The 15,520-nt window shown below is 43.9% G+C and overlaps 1 protein-coding gene across 3 annotated transcripts in view; it reads left to right on the plus strand.

Annotated features, from left to right (window-relative positions):
- Nbas (NBAS subunit of NRZ tethering complex) overlaps positions 1 to 15,520 on the plus strand; it is a 234,933-nt gene that overhangs the window by 29,244 nt on the left and 190,169 nt on the right. For all 3 annotated transcript variants that reach the window (XM_033756036.1, XM_033756035.1, XM_010629031.3), the window contains exon 10: positions 14,042 to 14,180. In XM_033756036.1, the coding sequence (XP_033611927.1) occupies positions 14,042 to 14,180 (139 nt within the window). The remainder of the gene's footprint in view (positions 1 to 14,041; positions 14,181 to 15,520) is intronic.

Below are 15,520 nucleotides of genomic sequence, written 5' to 3' on the forward strand. Positions count from 1 at the left end.
AAAAGGCAGTACTTGCAAGGCAGGCACGGTGCCACTGAGCTAAATCCCTGGCCCTTGGCTTGTGTTTTTTTAGAGAATTTTATTATGGAATTTTTAGGCTGCAAAAGATCTCTCTTGCCCACACACACCAAAGTCTCCTTTGTGCTAGTCACTGATTCCATTCTGTCTCCCCCCAGACAACCACGGTCTTGACTTTTGTTTTATTTTCTTGCTTTCTTTATAGTTTTAGCACTTACTTATATTTAGTTTGATGTTTGGACTTTATACAGATGGAATCACACACTTAGAAGTCTTGCTGTGACTTGCTCTAGTTCATTCATTTTTAATCACTATGAGGATTTTTTTTTAATGAATAATGTGAAACATTTAACCATTCTCTCATGGATGAAAACCTGCTTTGTTTCCAACTACTTTTGTGTTATAAAAATAGTACAGTGGTAAAAATTATTGTGCCTTCCTTTGGCACACATGTGTAAGAGTTTCTGTAGGATGTGTAAGGAGGAGTGGAATTCCTGGCTTGTTGGGAAAGTACATCTCCAGTTTTGCTAGGTAATAACAGATTCTTTCCATAGCAGTTGTACCAGCTGACCATTCTATCAGCAGTACGTGAACATTCCTGTGATTTCATATTCTCATTCGTCTTTTTCATGATGGGATTGATGGCACTTGTAAACATTTGTTGATTGGTCAGCGTAGAAGAATATCTCACTGTGGTGGCCTGAAAACCTGCAAGAGGTGTGTGGGAGAGGCTTCGTGCACAGGGAGTCGCCCAAGCACAGCCCTGAAAAGGGCAGGTTCTAGGAGCACTGTTCAGGAGCACCTTGGGGGCCAGCCTGGGTGACACAGATGCAGGTGCTTAGCTGAGGTCAGGAAGGTCCCGGTGACTCCTGTCCCCGCAGGGCTCTGTAGGTCCACATCAAGATGCCTGTTACTTGTATTTACATTATCCCCCTACCACCACTAGGGATCACACCCAGGACCTCTCACCTACTAGGAAAGTGCGCCACTCTGAGCTACATTGTTAGACGTTGCTTTTCTTTTTTCTTTCTTTTAAATGCTGAGTTTTATGAGACACTTACCATAGATTTACCTTTGCATTCACCCCACTGGCAGTGTAAATCTCCCTGCAGCACATCACATATACTCTTGCTGCGCAAGTTTTACTTTTGTGGAGAGGTGTGTCTCTGAACTTTCTAATCCTCTGTAGTTTAAATTTCTGACTGCCACATACCTATTGTTCTAGAGTCTCACTCCACCTGCACCCTGAGAGTTCTGTCCGTATTTCTCGCTGTTGCATTGCTCCCTGTTTCCTGGGGCGCTCATGCTCTCACTTGCTCTCTTTTCTTCTTGGTTTATTTCACTGTTTTGGCCAGTCATAACCTCCTCTATCTCCCCAGAAGGAATACATGGTCTGTTGAAGCCTTGCTGTCCGAAAATGGCTGATTCTGTCTTTATGTTTGATTGATGATCAGGTTCAGCAGAATTGTAGGGCGGAAATAATTTTCCTTAGAATTTTGAAGGTTTTTCTAGCTTCTAGTGTTGCTCTTGAGAATTCTAATGTCATTCGGATATAAAGCCCAGTTTTCTTTCTCTGATTTTTTCCCCCTTTTCTCTCTCAGACTTTCTTTTCCCCCCAGAGTTTTGAATTCTGACCATGCTGTGGCTTGGAGTGAATTTCTTATATCTACCGTGCTGGTGCCTTAGTTTGGTTACTCATACTCCTCATTTTTGAGAAAATTCTTTGAATTATTTCTTTGATTATTTTCTCTATTCTCCTTGGGAATTTTATTGTCTAGATGTCCTTTCTCATGGAATCTCTTTTAATTTTATCATTCTCTTCTTTTTTCTCCTTTGTATTTGTTAAAAAAGAAAAGTAGCAAGTATTTTAATTTTTTATGTTTTATATATATATATACTTAATGAGGAAAGGTGGAGAACATGGACACATTGAATTACTGAAATACATGATTCCATTTTGAAAAAATGTATCTGCTGTCTGATTAACATTTTTGTAAAAGATTTTTTATTTTACTTTTCCCTTTGTCCATCACCTCTTTTTTGACTAGGCCTGTGCTTTTGGTTTCAGTTGTTAGATTTTTCACTTCTAGAAGTTCTCAGTAGTTTTCTTAAAAAATCTCCAAGAAGTTGAAATTTAGTGTCTGCAGGCTGGTTGGAGATTAAATATGTGGTACATAATTGATATTCAGAAAATGATAGCCACAGTCAATACTGTATTTAGGATTGAATAAGGATAATACTCTAACTGGGGCCAGGGATTTAGCTCAGTGGTGCCACTGCTCTGCCTCGAAAGTGCAAGGTCCCAAATTTGATACCCAGTACCAAAAACCAAAAACAACCCAAAACACTCTAACTTACTGCTTTTGATTTATGTCGCTCCTGTGTTGATGAGTCAGTCATATCCTTAAGAAATTTGAAGATAGGCTTTTCTTTTGTGGTTACCTTTTGCAAAGGTAGAGGTTCTTATACTTTATAAAATTGGATGTAATTATATATGCTATAAATAACTATATATAAGTAATCATATATTTATATGAGTTTTTAAACATAAAAGCATTTATTTTGATTGTAAAATAAGACCATTATAAGGATAGGAAAATCATGCTGTTTTTATTTTTTTCTTGTCAACTTTTTAGGTAAAGTATGGCCTTTGCTGTTGGTTGTAGTGTTTTAGAACTGCTATTTTCCATACATAACCTCACATGAGTTCAGAAGGGACTCTTAACCTGCTTTGGGTCGATGCATGTGTCCTTGTGTTGTGAGTGCCAAGCCTTGACTGTGACTGTGTCAGTCCTCGCCTGCCCTTATTTCTGGCTTTGTTTCTCTCGACGTTGATCTGTGTCTTTATGCTGTTATTTCTTTTGATACCATATTTCGTTGCTACTCTTTGATCTTTTAAGGCCCTTTCAGGCTTAGTTTATGTTATGGCTTATGTCTAGATGCCCTCCCAAAGCCTCATGTGGTCATAGGTCGGGCTTTTCAGAGGTGGCTGGATCTGAGTGATTCGTGCTGGAATTGATTCATAGTGCAGCACTGGGATTAAAGGTGCTAGGGTTATGGCTGTGCGTGCTATGTGCCCTAAGGGAGGGCAGCCTAGATAAGACATAAGGGACAGAAAGTGGCTTGTTGCTTGCTTTTTTGCTGCCTTCTGCCTGCCATGGACTGTTTCGCTTCTGTGATGGCCCTCTCCATGTCACCCTGCCTTGGAGCCAGCCTGCTATGGACTGAAGCCTCTGTAAACTGTGAGCTTCAATAAACCTTTCTTCCTTTAACTTTGAGTGTTGGGTATTTTGTCTCCGCAATGAGAAAAGTAGCTAAGTTCAACATGATTTTGTTACAGTACCTTAAAGAATAGCTATGAATGCCTCACTTTGTCAGCATATGTGTATGCTTTTTTCTCTTAAAATTTTAATCTTCTCTTAAAAAGTGTGTTCTGTCAGATGACTTGTGTATACTAGAAAGCCAGGCAAGGTAGAAAGTCTGTTTTGTGAGTTTTCTGCTTTCCATTTCTCTCTCGTTTCCTGTGGCTCACTGAGAGCAAACACGGCATGGTAGGCATCATGTGAGTTGAGGTGGGGTCAGTCCTGACCTTATGTTGTTGTGCTGTCAAGGAAGAAGTTATAGAAATATACGTGCATCTCCCTGTGTCTGACATAAATGTTTCTTATGTAGATATTTCTATACTTCTTTCTCTCATGTGTTCTGTCTCTCTTTTTCTCTCTTGTGAGCTAGAAAGCAGAGACCTTATAAAGGTACAGATACGGTGCTATGGGACGCAGACCAAGGGGTTCATGCTTTCCTGATGGGTAAGGGAAGCTTGATTGCTGGCTCTTGTCCCTCTTTGGAGACTAGATGCAGTTGGTGCCAGGGGTGTCCAGGCCAAGTAACAGTGGGAAAGTGGTGAGAGGAAACGTGCCACTGCAGTGCATCCTGGGAAAGAGGCCATGATGCACCTTGGAAAGTTGCAAGTGGAGCCGGGTGGTCCGCTGACACTGTGGATGGAGGGTACATGGGAGGGAGAGGGAGGAGATGGTATGGTGGGAGACAATTTGGAAAGGGAGGGAAATGCTGCTTATTCATTAGGGTGCTCAGATCTTTGTCGTGAGGAGATCAGATCAGCTGTGCTCTGAGGAATGTTGGTTCAGTTTGCAGAAACTAGAGGCTGGGTGACCCTCAGGTGATGACCTGGTGGTTGAGGCTGTGAGAACAGGGCCCACTCATTATCGTACAGAATTGCTGTTCTATGTGTGCTCCACCTTTGAAGCACTGCTTACATATCCCCTACTTTACTTATGTTTCTGTTTTTTTGTTTGTTTGTTTATTTTGGTACCGGGGATTGAACTCGGGTCCTTGCGCTTGCAAGGCAGGCCACCGAACCGCTGAGCTAAATCCCCGGCCCCTCTGTTTTGATGATATACCCTTTTATGGTTTGGATGTGTCCTCCTCACAGCTCGTGTTGTTGGGACTACGTGGTCAGTGTGAGCTGTTAGAGATGGGGACCTCAGAAGTGAGTAAGTCAGAAGGGCTCCTCTCTGAATGGGATGAAGGCTCTTAGGAAGGAGCTTCCTGTAGCAGTGGGCTGTTTCCCGCCCATCTTCTGTAGCATACTCCTTAACCCCAGACAGAATGTCAGGTACTCAAGAGCAAGAGCTATGTAGTGTTCATCTCCATAAAATCCACGGCATGTGGCCTAAGAACTCTGTTCATTGATGAATAATGCTTCTTCTGTCAGTACCTTAGATAAGTAACTCTAATTTCCTGAATGGAGAAAAATATTATGTTTTTTTTTTTTTTTTTTTTTTCCCTTTTTGAGACAGGGTCTCACTATGTAGTTGAGACTGAACTGGAACTCACTATGTAGCCCAGGCTGGTCTCGAACTCACAGCGATCCTCCTGCCTCAGCCTCCTGAGTCCTGGGATTACAGGCGTGCGCCACCATGCCCGGCCTAGAAAATTACTATGTTTATTGCTCTCAATTCTTTTCTTCCCTTTTGTGTTCTTCTCCCACGTCTCTTGTTTTCTCTTGTCCCTTTAAAAAGAAAGGTATTGCAGTAGACAGATTTCTGTTGCTGTGCACATTTCTTGACAGAATTCGATTAAAGGAGGAAAGTTTGTTTTGGCTCAGGGTTCAGCCTGTAGCTGCTGTGCCTCATTCGTTCTGGGCCTGAGGTTGCACAGAGCCTCATGGCGGAAGTGAGGGGTGGAGGATTTCCTCGCCTCATGGTGGCTGGGAAGTGCAGAGACAGAGGACGGGCCCAGGAGCGAGCATCACCTCCCAGTCAACCCACAGGCCCAGTTTCGTTCTGCTGTGGCGCGGCCTGGCCAGCCAGCCTCTGCCTGTGCGCCTCTGGAGGACCTCTATGATCCAAATCATAGCGACTGTCATGCTGAGCTTTTGTTCTTTGTTTGCTTAGTTTATTTCAGCTGTCTACTCCACTGTCTTGATACATTACAAAAATGAGGATTAGTTTATTTCCTAGCATTATTTCTAGAAGGTAATCATGTTTGAAATTATCATAAGCCAAATAGTTATTACATGATAATTGGTTCTTTATGTTTATCCCTGTTTTGCAGTACTGGAGATTGAACCCCGGTGGGGACTGAGCTATATCTACCCCACTTCCTGCTTTTTTGACACAGGGTCTCGCTAGATTGTCCAGACTGGGCTCAGGTTTGTGATCCTTTTTCCTCAGCTTCCCAGCATACTGGGATTACAGCTGTGCACCACCGTGCTCAGCTGTTCATACTCTTGAGGCTTTCAGTTTTGAGCCCAAAATGTAAGCAGTTGAAGATAATTTTATTTTGGGTGGGCAATCTCTATTTAAAGAAAAGTTTTAGAAATTTAAATATATTCTGTAGCCAAAAAGGAGGCTCTCTTTTTGGTTCTGCAGTCATTTACAACTCTTGGCAGCAGTCAGTGTGGAGATGGATGAGTCCATTAATGTTCTGTGTGAAAATTACTGTGAAGCAGAGAACGTGTGTGCGTACCCTATTGTGGATGACAACATTTTTGCTAGATTGTTTATATTTTCCATTATGTGGTCTTTTTAAAAATGAAAGTAGGTAAAATATTCATCACATTTTTATTTATTTCCAGTTTCTCTGGTATTGTGTGCACACAATATTTATCATCTATAAGAATTTTACAAATGTGAAATAAATCAGCCCGGGTGGGATTGGGATAAATTGGAAATATACAAACTTGGGGTTTTTGGTAATTCATTGTTTCGCCTACTGTTGTGAGCACAGTTGAAGAAGAGATACTGAAGTGGTGAATTGTGTAAATGGGAAACAAAAATTAATTGAGCAGCTTTGGACCAAACTGTGTGGCAGTACTGATTCGGACTCTTCTCCATACCCTAACTCATAGCCTCATGGCATCCCGAGGACTATCTCAGATGCCAGGCCCCTCCCTTTCCTCGCCACCCTGCCACCTCCCTGCCTTCTCCTCTCTTTTCTTTCCTGTGCTGTTGGTTTTATGTAGCTTTACACCCTGATTCTGGTGGAGAGGAATCCCTTCCCTCCCCTGCCTTCATGGAAGAGAGACCAGATGCAGCTTTTGGAACAGTTACTTGGCCCTCTCAGCTCTTACATAGCGTAGCGTAAACAACTAGCGACTGCATGGAGATGAGTGAACTGGCTGGATTCCAATAAAGCTTTATTTACAAAACAGGTGGTGCTGGGGGGTTTGGTGTGTGTGGGGGGAGTGAGTGGTGGCGGCTATGGTTAGCTGGCATTTGTCTTACATAACTGCAGGCATATTTAAATTCTTGTATTTCTTGAAATGTCTTCATTCTTTAAAGCCTTTGTGTATCAGACAGGGGCTTGCTGCCTATTTACATAGAAGCTAATATTATGGCATCAGTTTTTCTTGGCATCAGTTTCTTGGGTCTTGGACTGTTTTGAGTGGCGCCTGTGAAGATCTTTCCTGGTTTAGTCCTGCACTGTAATTTCATGGTCAGCACCCTGTCTCTTGGCTTTGGGTTAGAATCTCTGTAGCTTTTGTTCTTTTGTGTTTTTTTTTTTGGTACTGGGCCCTTGCACTTGTGAGGCAGGCAGCGGAACTACTGAGCCAAACCCCTGGTGGTCTCTGTAGCTTTTGGATCCTGGATCTAAGGTTCCATAGAAATGTCCAGTTCTCTCTGTCTCAGCAATGTCACCTTGGATCAGACTTCAAGGCCTCTCCCTTAAACATGGGGCAACATGTTCATAAGATACCTTACACAACAGTTAGCAATTAGGAGGAAAATGCTTTCTTGATAGTAACAGGGATTGAACCCAGAGCCTTCATGCTGAGATACATCACCAGCCCTTATATCTGTCTGTCTGTCCTGTCTATCTATATGTCTATCATTTTGAGACAGAGTCTTGCTTAGTCATCCAGTTGACCAGACTGCACTTGAACTGCAATGCAGTCCTTCTGCCTCAGCCTCCCAGAGTGCTGGGAGCGAGAGGAGGATGTACCTGGGAAGGGACGGGGGAGAGACGTTCGCACAGTCAAGGGCAGGCAGGAGGAATTTGTTCTGACAGTGTACTATTCCCAACAGTTTATGGGAGATTTAAAAGTAACGAGAAGAGGCTAAAGGTTGCCAAAAATAGGAATAATAAATATGAATAGATGGAATTGCTAACAGTCCCCCTGAATGACCATTGCACAGTCCATTATTGTATCATACTCCCTAAACACGCACATAGATTTCGCGTCGTTTAAAAGAGTGTGCGTGTTCATTTCCTTCTGCTGGAGCCTTGGAACTGCTCAGTGCCCACGTGCAGCACCTGTCAGTGCAGTCAGCTCGGCTTTGCTACAGCGTCTGAGAGAGGAGAAGACACTTCGCAGGCACTGGAACACTGTGTTGTTTACAGCTCCCCTTCCAGCAGCTGGAGCAGGGCCTGGCGCATCGCTGGTGCTCAACAAATACTTGTTAGTGAATGAAAAAAGCCTGGCTTTGGAAGAATTAAAGTTTAAGGCTCAAGTGGAGCATCTTCGGAATAAAAGAGCTAAGATGTTATTTTCAGATTTTTCCTAGGTGAAATTTTAGTCTCCTTAACTCACGAGAATATAAACTCCACGAGGAGGGAAAGCTTAGTTTCTTACACCGCCTTTCCTGTGCTGTGGGCACAGTACCTTGCAAAATTTAAACACTCTTGAAATGGACTTCAGCAGAAGTGTGTGCTGACAAGAGAATTATGGAGCTGATCACCACATACTTCTGTGGGCTGTCTTGGTCCTCACTGAACTGTGCTGTGGGCTCCGAATGCTGCTGTTCGTGGAGAGACTGGAGCTCCTGGGCTCTGGGAACCTTTCCCGGGGAGGTGAGCCTGTGGGGGCAGACTGCGGCCTTCCGTCCCCAGGGCTGGGGAGCTTTGCTCTGTACAAGCACTTGGCGCGATGCAGCCTGTGAGCCGCATCTTCTGGATGATGTTTTTTAGGTGATTGAAAATCCCCCAAACAGGATACTTTCTGGCTCTTGAAAGTTATGTCCCAGTGTCCGTAGAGCTTTATGGGTACATAGCCGTGCTTCTTCCCACACCCTGTATATAGCGTTTTTCATGCTGTGCCATAAACGAGGCATTGTGAAATAGACTCTGTGGCCCACCAGGCTTCAAAGATTTATGAGCTGTCCTTTTTGAGAAATTGTTAGAGGAGCTGTTCTGTGCCGTCCAACATCTGAGTCCAGCTCTGCTTGGGTGATACAAAGTCAGGCATATTAAATTTTATACATGTGCCCATATTTGATTCTGAATTCTAAATTATATCTTAAGGAATTTATAGTCAGATGCCACTCAGTTTTAAGTATACTGTATACTGATTTACCTCGTTGCCAGGAGAGTGACTTCATTACCCAACTAAGCAAAATTTCCGGACCAGGGAAACATTTCCTGTCTCATTTTTAATAAGCAGTCTTTCGATCTAATTGCTTTCTGTGATCATCCGTGAGCCCATGTTGACTAAATGGTCCAGTGCTTCATAATTGACTCATAATGAGCTATGTCTTCCAGAGCCCGGATAGTCCCTTTAAACATAATGTAAAGTGGATTCCATGGCGTGGTCCTTGACCAGCAGCATTGAGGTTCCCGCACACTCGCCTAGAGTTTCAAACTGGGGCCCCGGACTGGGGACATGGAGCCTTTTCCTCCCCATTCCTCCTTTCTTGCCATTAAGCTTTGGACCCAGCAGGCATTTGACAGCACACACAGAAATTCTCATTGTTTGAAACTTCCTATGCTGTACTTTGACTTGAAGGAATTCTAAGCCACTAGAGGGCAGATTCTTCCAGCCAGTGTTAGACTGAAGAGCCTTCTTGATAAACTCTTTGGCTTGTTTTCAGAATCAGTTTTCAGGATGGCTCCCAACTTCATTGTCATCAATGTCACATATGGTTTAATGCTCAGGGCCTTGCGTCCTGTCTCTCTGCTGGATTTTTTTTCCCATGTCTGGGTTACTGTCCCCTTTCTTACTTGGCTTCTGCTTTTATTCAGGCTTCTTTAATTCCTTCCTCATGAGTGTGTGTGTGTGTGTGTGTGTGTGTGTGTGTGTGCGTGCGCGCGTGCGCCATTCTCCATCACTTAGTTTATTTTTGTGGTCTAATGTCTGTGTTCCTGCTGGGAGTTTTAGACTCTTCAGGCTCTCAGAGCTGGAAGACTCAGTTCACCATTTGTTCAGCCCCTTCATTCTCAGGCGGGAGGACTGAAGCTAACACTGTTAAGCCAAGGCCGGGGACTCTGTCTTCCTTCCCTCTGTGCACCTGGACATCCTCTCAGGCGGTGCTCAGGTGGGTGTTGCTTGGCTGAAACGTCAGCCGTCAGTGGTGCACAGGATGCAAAGGTGGATTAGATGTAGTCTGCACCCTGGCGGCTCCACGTTTGATGCTGGAGGTGCTTGTGAACAAGTGCATAGTGCAGGAGGTGGGATGGGACAGGTGCCCAGGAGGGAGCAGAATGTAGCTTGCGCTGCTGAGGCCCTGCCTGTCTGTCCTCTGGCTGCTGGAAGCACTTGTGTGTCTGCCGTTCTCGCACCTCAGTGCCCAGGAGATCCTCGCGAGGCCAGCTGTGCCTCCCTGTGACGACGTCAACCTGTCCCGTGTGCAAATAATGGGCCTTGTGGCACTTCTCGTCCCTAACCTCGAGGTGGCTGCAGAGGTGCTATGAGCAGGGGCCAGCTCGGGTCTGTGCCTGCGTGTGTGGTGTCCCTGCAGGGCCTGGGGAAGCTGAGGGCGCTGTGTGGCCCAGGCAGCATGCTGTACTGCGTGAGACTGCTGAGGGAAGCGGCGCTGGGGGTGGTTTCCAAGAAGAGTGAGGGCCGGGCTGCTGGGACAGCGCCCGGGGCTCAGGCGCTCAGCCTGGCAGCTTGTGTCCAGACCGCGGGCTAACCCAGTACCCTCACTTGTAGACCTCTGTTTCCTGCCGTTGTCTGTGGAATTCGAGTGTAAGGACTATTGGGAAAGACAGTCTCATTTCCCCTCTGTTTTGTTTTTGTTAAGAAGAGGTAAAGTTTTGTTAATTTTCCACATACCATGTACTTTAGTGTGGAGAATTATAATTTAGACCCTAAAAATTCTGTTTCTTTGTATATCTTCATATGATAATTTGAAAGTAGATGTAATTATTTTCTCCAGAATGTGACTCTGAAATTAAGAACTTAGCCAAATATCTTATATACCTAAGGATTAATGGTTACCAGTGCATATAAATATTCTGGATGGAGGAACTTAATGCAACATAAAACAAAATTAATGACACATTATTTACTACAGAATTGTCTGTCTGTAGACTTAATTTCTATAAAAATATAACAGTTATTTCAGTAAAAACTCAGAGAATGCTTAAAATATAACCACTAATATATAAACAACCTCTAAATGTCACAAAGCACATTATATGCTAATTTCCTTTTCAGTATTTAATTAGACTTGTGGGTTGATGCAATATGTAAAAGCCAGTTGACTGATATTTTTCCTCTTGGACTTCATTAATTTGAGAATTTATATACATAATTTTAGATACTAAGTCTTAATAGTCCTCATTTTGAGTTTGAAAAAAGTACTGAGAGTAGTGTACTACACACCCAAGCACCTGCTACTCACGATTTACAAATGCTGTCTCTTCTACCTAAGAGACTGTGTGCGTGTATGTATGGAGATCTATTATTGTACAGACAATAATACAGACACTGTTTCCTGCTCCCCTCTTGCCTTAATTCCTCTTCTCTGGTTGCAGTGTCATGATGTTGGAGCCTGGCCTTCTGCTGTGTATATCCATGTCCGTCCTCTCTACTGTAAATGCAGTCTCACTAGTGATTGACAAGACTTACTGCCACATCCCTAACCATCCCCACTGCACCCGAGCGTTCTCACCTAAATGCAGCCTCAGTAGTTCTGAAGTGTTACCATGTCCTTACCCCATCTGCAGGGTGCTTAGTGTAAATCTCTGGTGTTTAATCTGTACTCTTGGTTTTCTCTTCCTCCGACTTGCTGTTGCTTTTTCCCTGTCTATTTTTTGTTTAGACAGGTGGGGGAATCTTTATATAATTCTCTCTACTAGTACACTATTACCTTTATATGTTGTAAAAACTTCTCCTAGTATGCAATTTGCTATTTCACTTTATAGATAGAAGCTTTACATTCTACTGTGGTCATATGGGCAAGCGAATGTTCATGACGCAAGGGTGGGAAGAGATGCACAGAGCCCAGGTCATAGGTGAGGACCAGTCATTGTGAATGCATCCACCTGTGCCTCTCCACGTGAATCATACGTGGGTCTGGTTGCATTAAATCATTTTGTTTGGTACTGTGAAGAATTCTGCTAGAGTTTTCTTTGATACTTATTGCAGTCTGCAGATTAATTTAAGAGGAATTAGCATCTTTAAGGTGAAGAGTCCAGCAAAGAGTGTGGTATCTTGCTCACTCACAAATCTTGAAGATGTTTTCTTGGTGCCTCCTTTACTAGTTCTTGGCTTTGCTGTCCCACTTTGTAGTTCAGGCTGGCCTTGAACTCACTATGTAGCCAAGGCTGGGTTTGAACTCATAGCAATCCTCCTGCCTCAGCCTTTGAGTGCTGAAATTATAGGTTTGTAGAACCACACCTGGCAGGTTATTGGTTTTTAAAGATCTATTTTATAGAATCGTGTTTTCTGTTTAAAAGTTACATGTTTTGTTTCTGTTTATTTAGAAGAGTTTATCCTAGCAAACAGATTTTGGGGAGAAGTTATTTTCTGTAGAAATTTGAAGCATGTAGACAAAGAGGGACGCCGTAGTGACTCCCTGGTGCATATCCCCCGGGCAGGGCCTGGTGGGGGCCAGCATCACATCGCTTCTCCTTGGTCCCAGCCAGCCCTCCCTCCCCCTGGCTCTCTCTGGGCCCTTCGAAGTCAACCTCTGACAGTGAATCAGTTCATCTGCAAATATTTGTATGTATTTCTACAAAGTAAGGGCTCTAAGAAGATACAAACACGATGCCATTGACACACCCAGGAGTAACAATATTCCTTTACATCCTCCAACATCCAGGTGATGCTCTCTCGAATTCATTGATCTGCCTTCTGCTTTCTCATTCTTTCACTGTCTTCTCTCCTCACCCCCCATGTATGGGTGTGCACGCGCGTGTGTAGATATGTGTGTCTGTGTATTCCTAAGAAACCAAACCAGACCTTTTGTTGGTTGCATGTTTAGGGGGTTGTTTAAAATGCTTTTTTCTTTGTATTTTGTCCAACTTGCTGGTGAGACTCAGAGGGCTGATATGGCTTCATCTGTACTGGGTATAATTTTGGGGGAAATATTTTTTTTTTTTTTTGGTGCCGGGGATTGAACTTGCGTCCTTGTGCTTGCAAGGCGGGCGGCGGAACCTCTGAGCTAAATCCCCGGCCGGGGGGATGTATTGCAGTGGGACAGAAGCTGTGCTGTGGGTGAGTGATGCTTTGGACCCGAATCCCTCTTGTCCTGGCGAAGAGTGTTAATTGTATTCTGGTTCTGAGGGTTTGCTGAAAGTGGAACAGTCCAGACAGATTGCTTCCAGCCATTGCCTCCAGACTCGTTGCTTTTGCTTTGCTGGTGTGAATGTGTGAGAGGCATTATATAAAAACAGGAATTGGAAAATAACTCAAGTGAAGGCTCAAGTTGTGTTTCTGTGAAGAAAATATGAATATAAACTTTATAGATCTGGAGTTTGGCTAAGGTCTGTAGCTAAATCGCAAAGGATTTTTATCTAGTTTTGAAAATCTTAGATCTAAGAATATGGTAAAGGTGAGTGTTCTTTGAAGATAACGCAGTGTCAGTGTAATAACTTACTCTTACTATTTGGTTATGAAAATTTATTTTTTCATAAAAATTCAAACCCAGGGCCTCCATATTGAGTTACACCCTCATGTCTTTTTTATTTTGAGATGGGGTCTTGAGTCACTCAGTTACCCAGGTTGGGTTTGAGCTTGTGATTCTCCTGCCTCAGCGTTCCAGAGTGCTGGGATTACAGGTGTGCGCCACTACGTAAGCTTGTCATTTCTTCCTGATGTGCTATCCCGGTGCCCTTTTAGCATCAGATACAGGTGATGTGTGTGCACCTGGTGAAGCTACCCTGGCACTCACTGGTGTTGATCTGGGTAATGTCTTCAGTATGCAGTGACTGAGCTTAAGACATTTCCCCAATTTTCTGAGTGCCCCACTCAATGTTTAAGTGTTGCTTCTGCATAGGTGAGGATGAAATTCTAATTAAAGAAACCATTGTATTTCTGGTGGTTGTTTTGCTTAAGATGCTGACCTTCCAGGCTTAAAACATACTAAATTTAATTTAGTTTTCTTGTGAAGGCGACTTTCTGTGATCTCTCTCTTTTATTTATTTATTTATTTCCTCATTGAGTTTATTGGTACATTTTACGTATACAGTACAGTTACATTCATTATTGGGATCTCGTACCTTTACATGACAGGTCTTGGTTCTCATTTTTTCCCCTTGTTCCTGCCTGTGATCTCTCTTTTGCTTTTACCTTGTTCATATTTACAATTTTTCAGTTTGTTATTTTTTTCTCTTTCAGACTCCTGCTGGTCGGTGGCTGTGGGGACGCTGAGGCGGGCGTCTCGAAGGCAGTCAGCTGCGGCCTGTCTGCGTGGAGAGTCCTCTCGGGATCGCCGTATTACAAGGAGGTCACCGGTGGTAGAGACAGGGTCACTGTGGTAAGTGCTTGCCGCAGCATTTCACATTTCTAATCGGTCTTAAACACATCCTCTGTGAGACTTAGCGGAAGAAATAATTTTGTGTTAAGTGAGGAAGATGAATGCTAGTTCAGCTGTAGTACTTCTTTCAAATATCAAATTTAATAAAGTATGTTGAATTTAACTCGGACAGTATTTTCAGTTATTAGAAAACAACCAAACTGTGGTCTCATTCCGTGGGTTTGCTAGGTTAGGGTTAGTGTTTAGGGAGCCCTTTTGTGTTTGAGCAACTGTTCTGAATGCTAGCTCATTGGCCAGCTTGTTTCACTGACCCCTTGAGGTGGTGCTGTTGTCAGCCTGAGTCTCTTCATAAGGAAGGTGAGTGCGCTTGGGGAAGTTGTGCTGGGCTCCCTCACTAGCAGGAGGCAGAATTAGCATCCACACCGGCTGGAGTTCCCAGCCCGTGTTCTTAACACTGTGGTGTACTTCCTCCCGTAGCGTCTCCTGTCTTTCTCGACTCTTCATCTGCCCATTCATGGGATTCTCTTTTGCGTCACACACCCCGGTGTTACTCAGCTTTCTGTGGCCATGACAGGATTCCCAGACAAACACTTCATAAGGACGAAGGATTCATCCTGGCTCAGTCTCAGAGGTTCAGTCCGTGGTGGCTTGGCCCTGTTGAGGCATAGTCCATAGTGGTGCATGGGCAGCACTCACCTCATGGCTCCTGGGAAGTGGTGGTGGATGGAGAAGGAAGGGAACGATGGAGTCCTTATAGCCCTTTCCAGAGCACAGTGCCCCTGATACAACTTCTTCTGGTAGATCCTCACCTTCTAAAAGTTCCCCCACCTCCCAGTAGCACCACAGGCTGGCAACCACACCTCTAACATGTGAGCCTTTGGGGACAAGTACCAAACCATGCTGCACTGTGACCGCTAACGTCCACAGCAGTTTGATTGGTTTAAGAAATGCTGAATTGATGAATGGACCATGAGGCCACTAAGCCATTGATGAGCTCATAGCTGAATGGACTACTAGGAGGGAAGTAGCTCACTCATTGCCTGATTTTGAAGGCTTTATCTTTTTCTTACTCTCTCCCTTCTTACTGCCTTAAGGTGAGTGGCTTTCTTCAGCCACGTTCTCCTGCTGCCTTTATCAAAGGCATAAAAGCAATGGAGCTGCATGCCATGGACTGAACCTTCTGAATCTGTAAGCCAGAGTAGCCTTTCCTCCTTTGAGCTGTCTCAGATTTTTCACATGGCAAGGGAAAGCTGACTGACACAATTCCTTTAAATGCAATAGTCAATGTAGTCTCAGCTTCTATACCATTGTAACAGTGCAGACAATCCCATGAACAAGCA

This window comes from Fukomys damarensis, unplaced genomic scaffold, assembly GCF_012274545.1.
Source record: "Fukomys damarensis isolate Sample0158 unplaced genomic scaffold, DMR_v1.0_HiC HiC_scaffold_25, whole genome shotgun sequence".
NCBI lineage: Eukaryota > Metazoa > Chordata > Mammalia > Rodentia > Bathyergidae > Fukomys > Fukomys damarensis.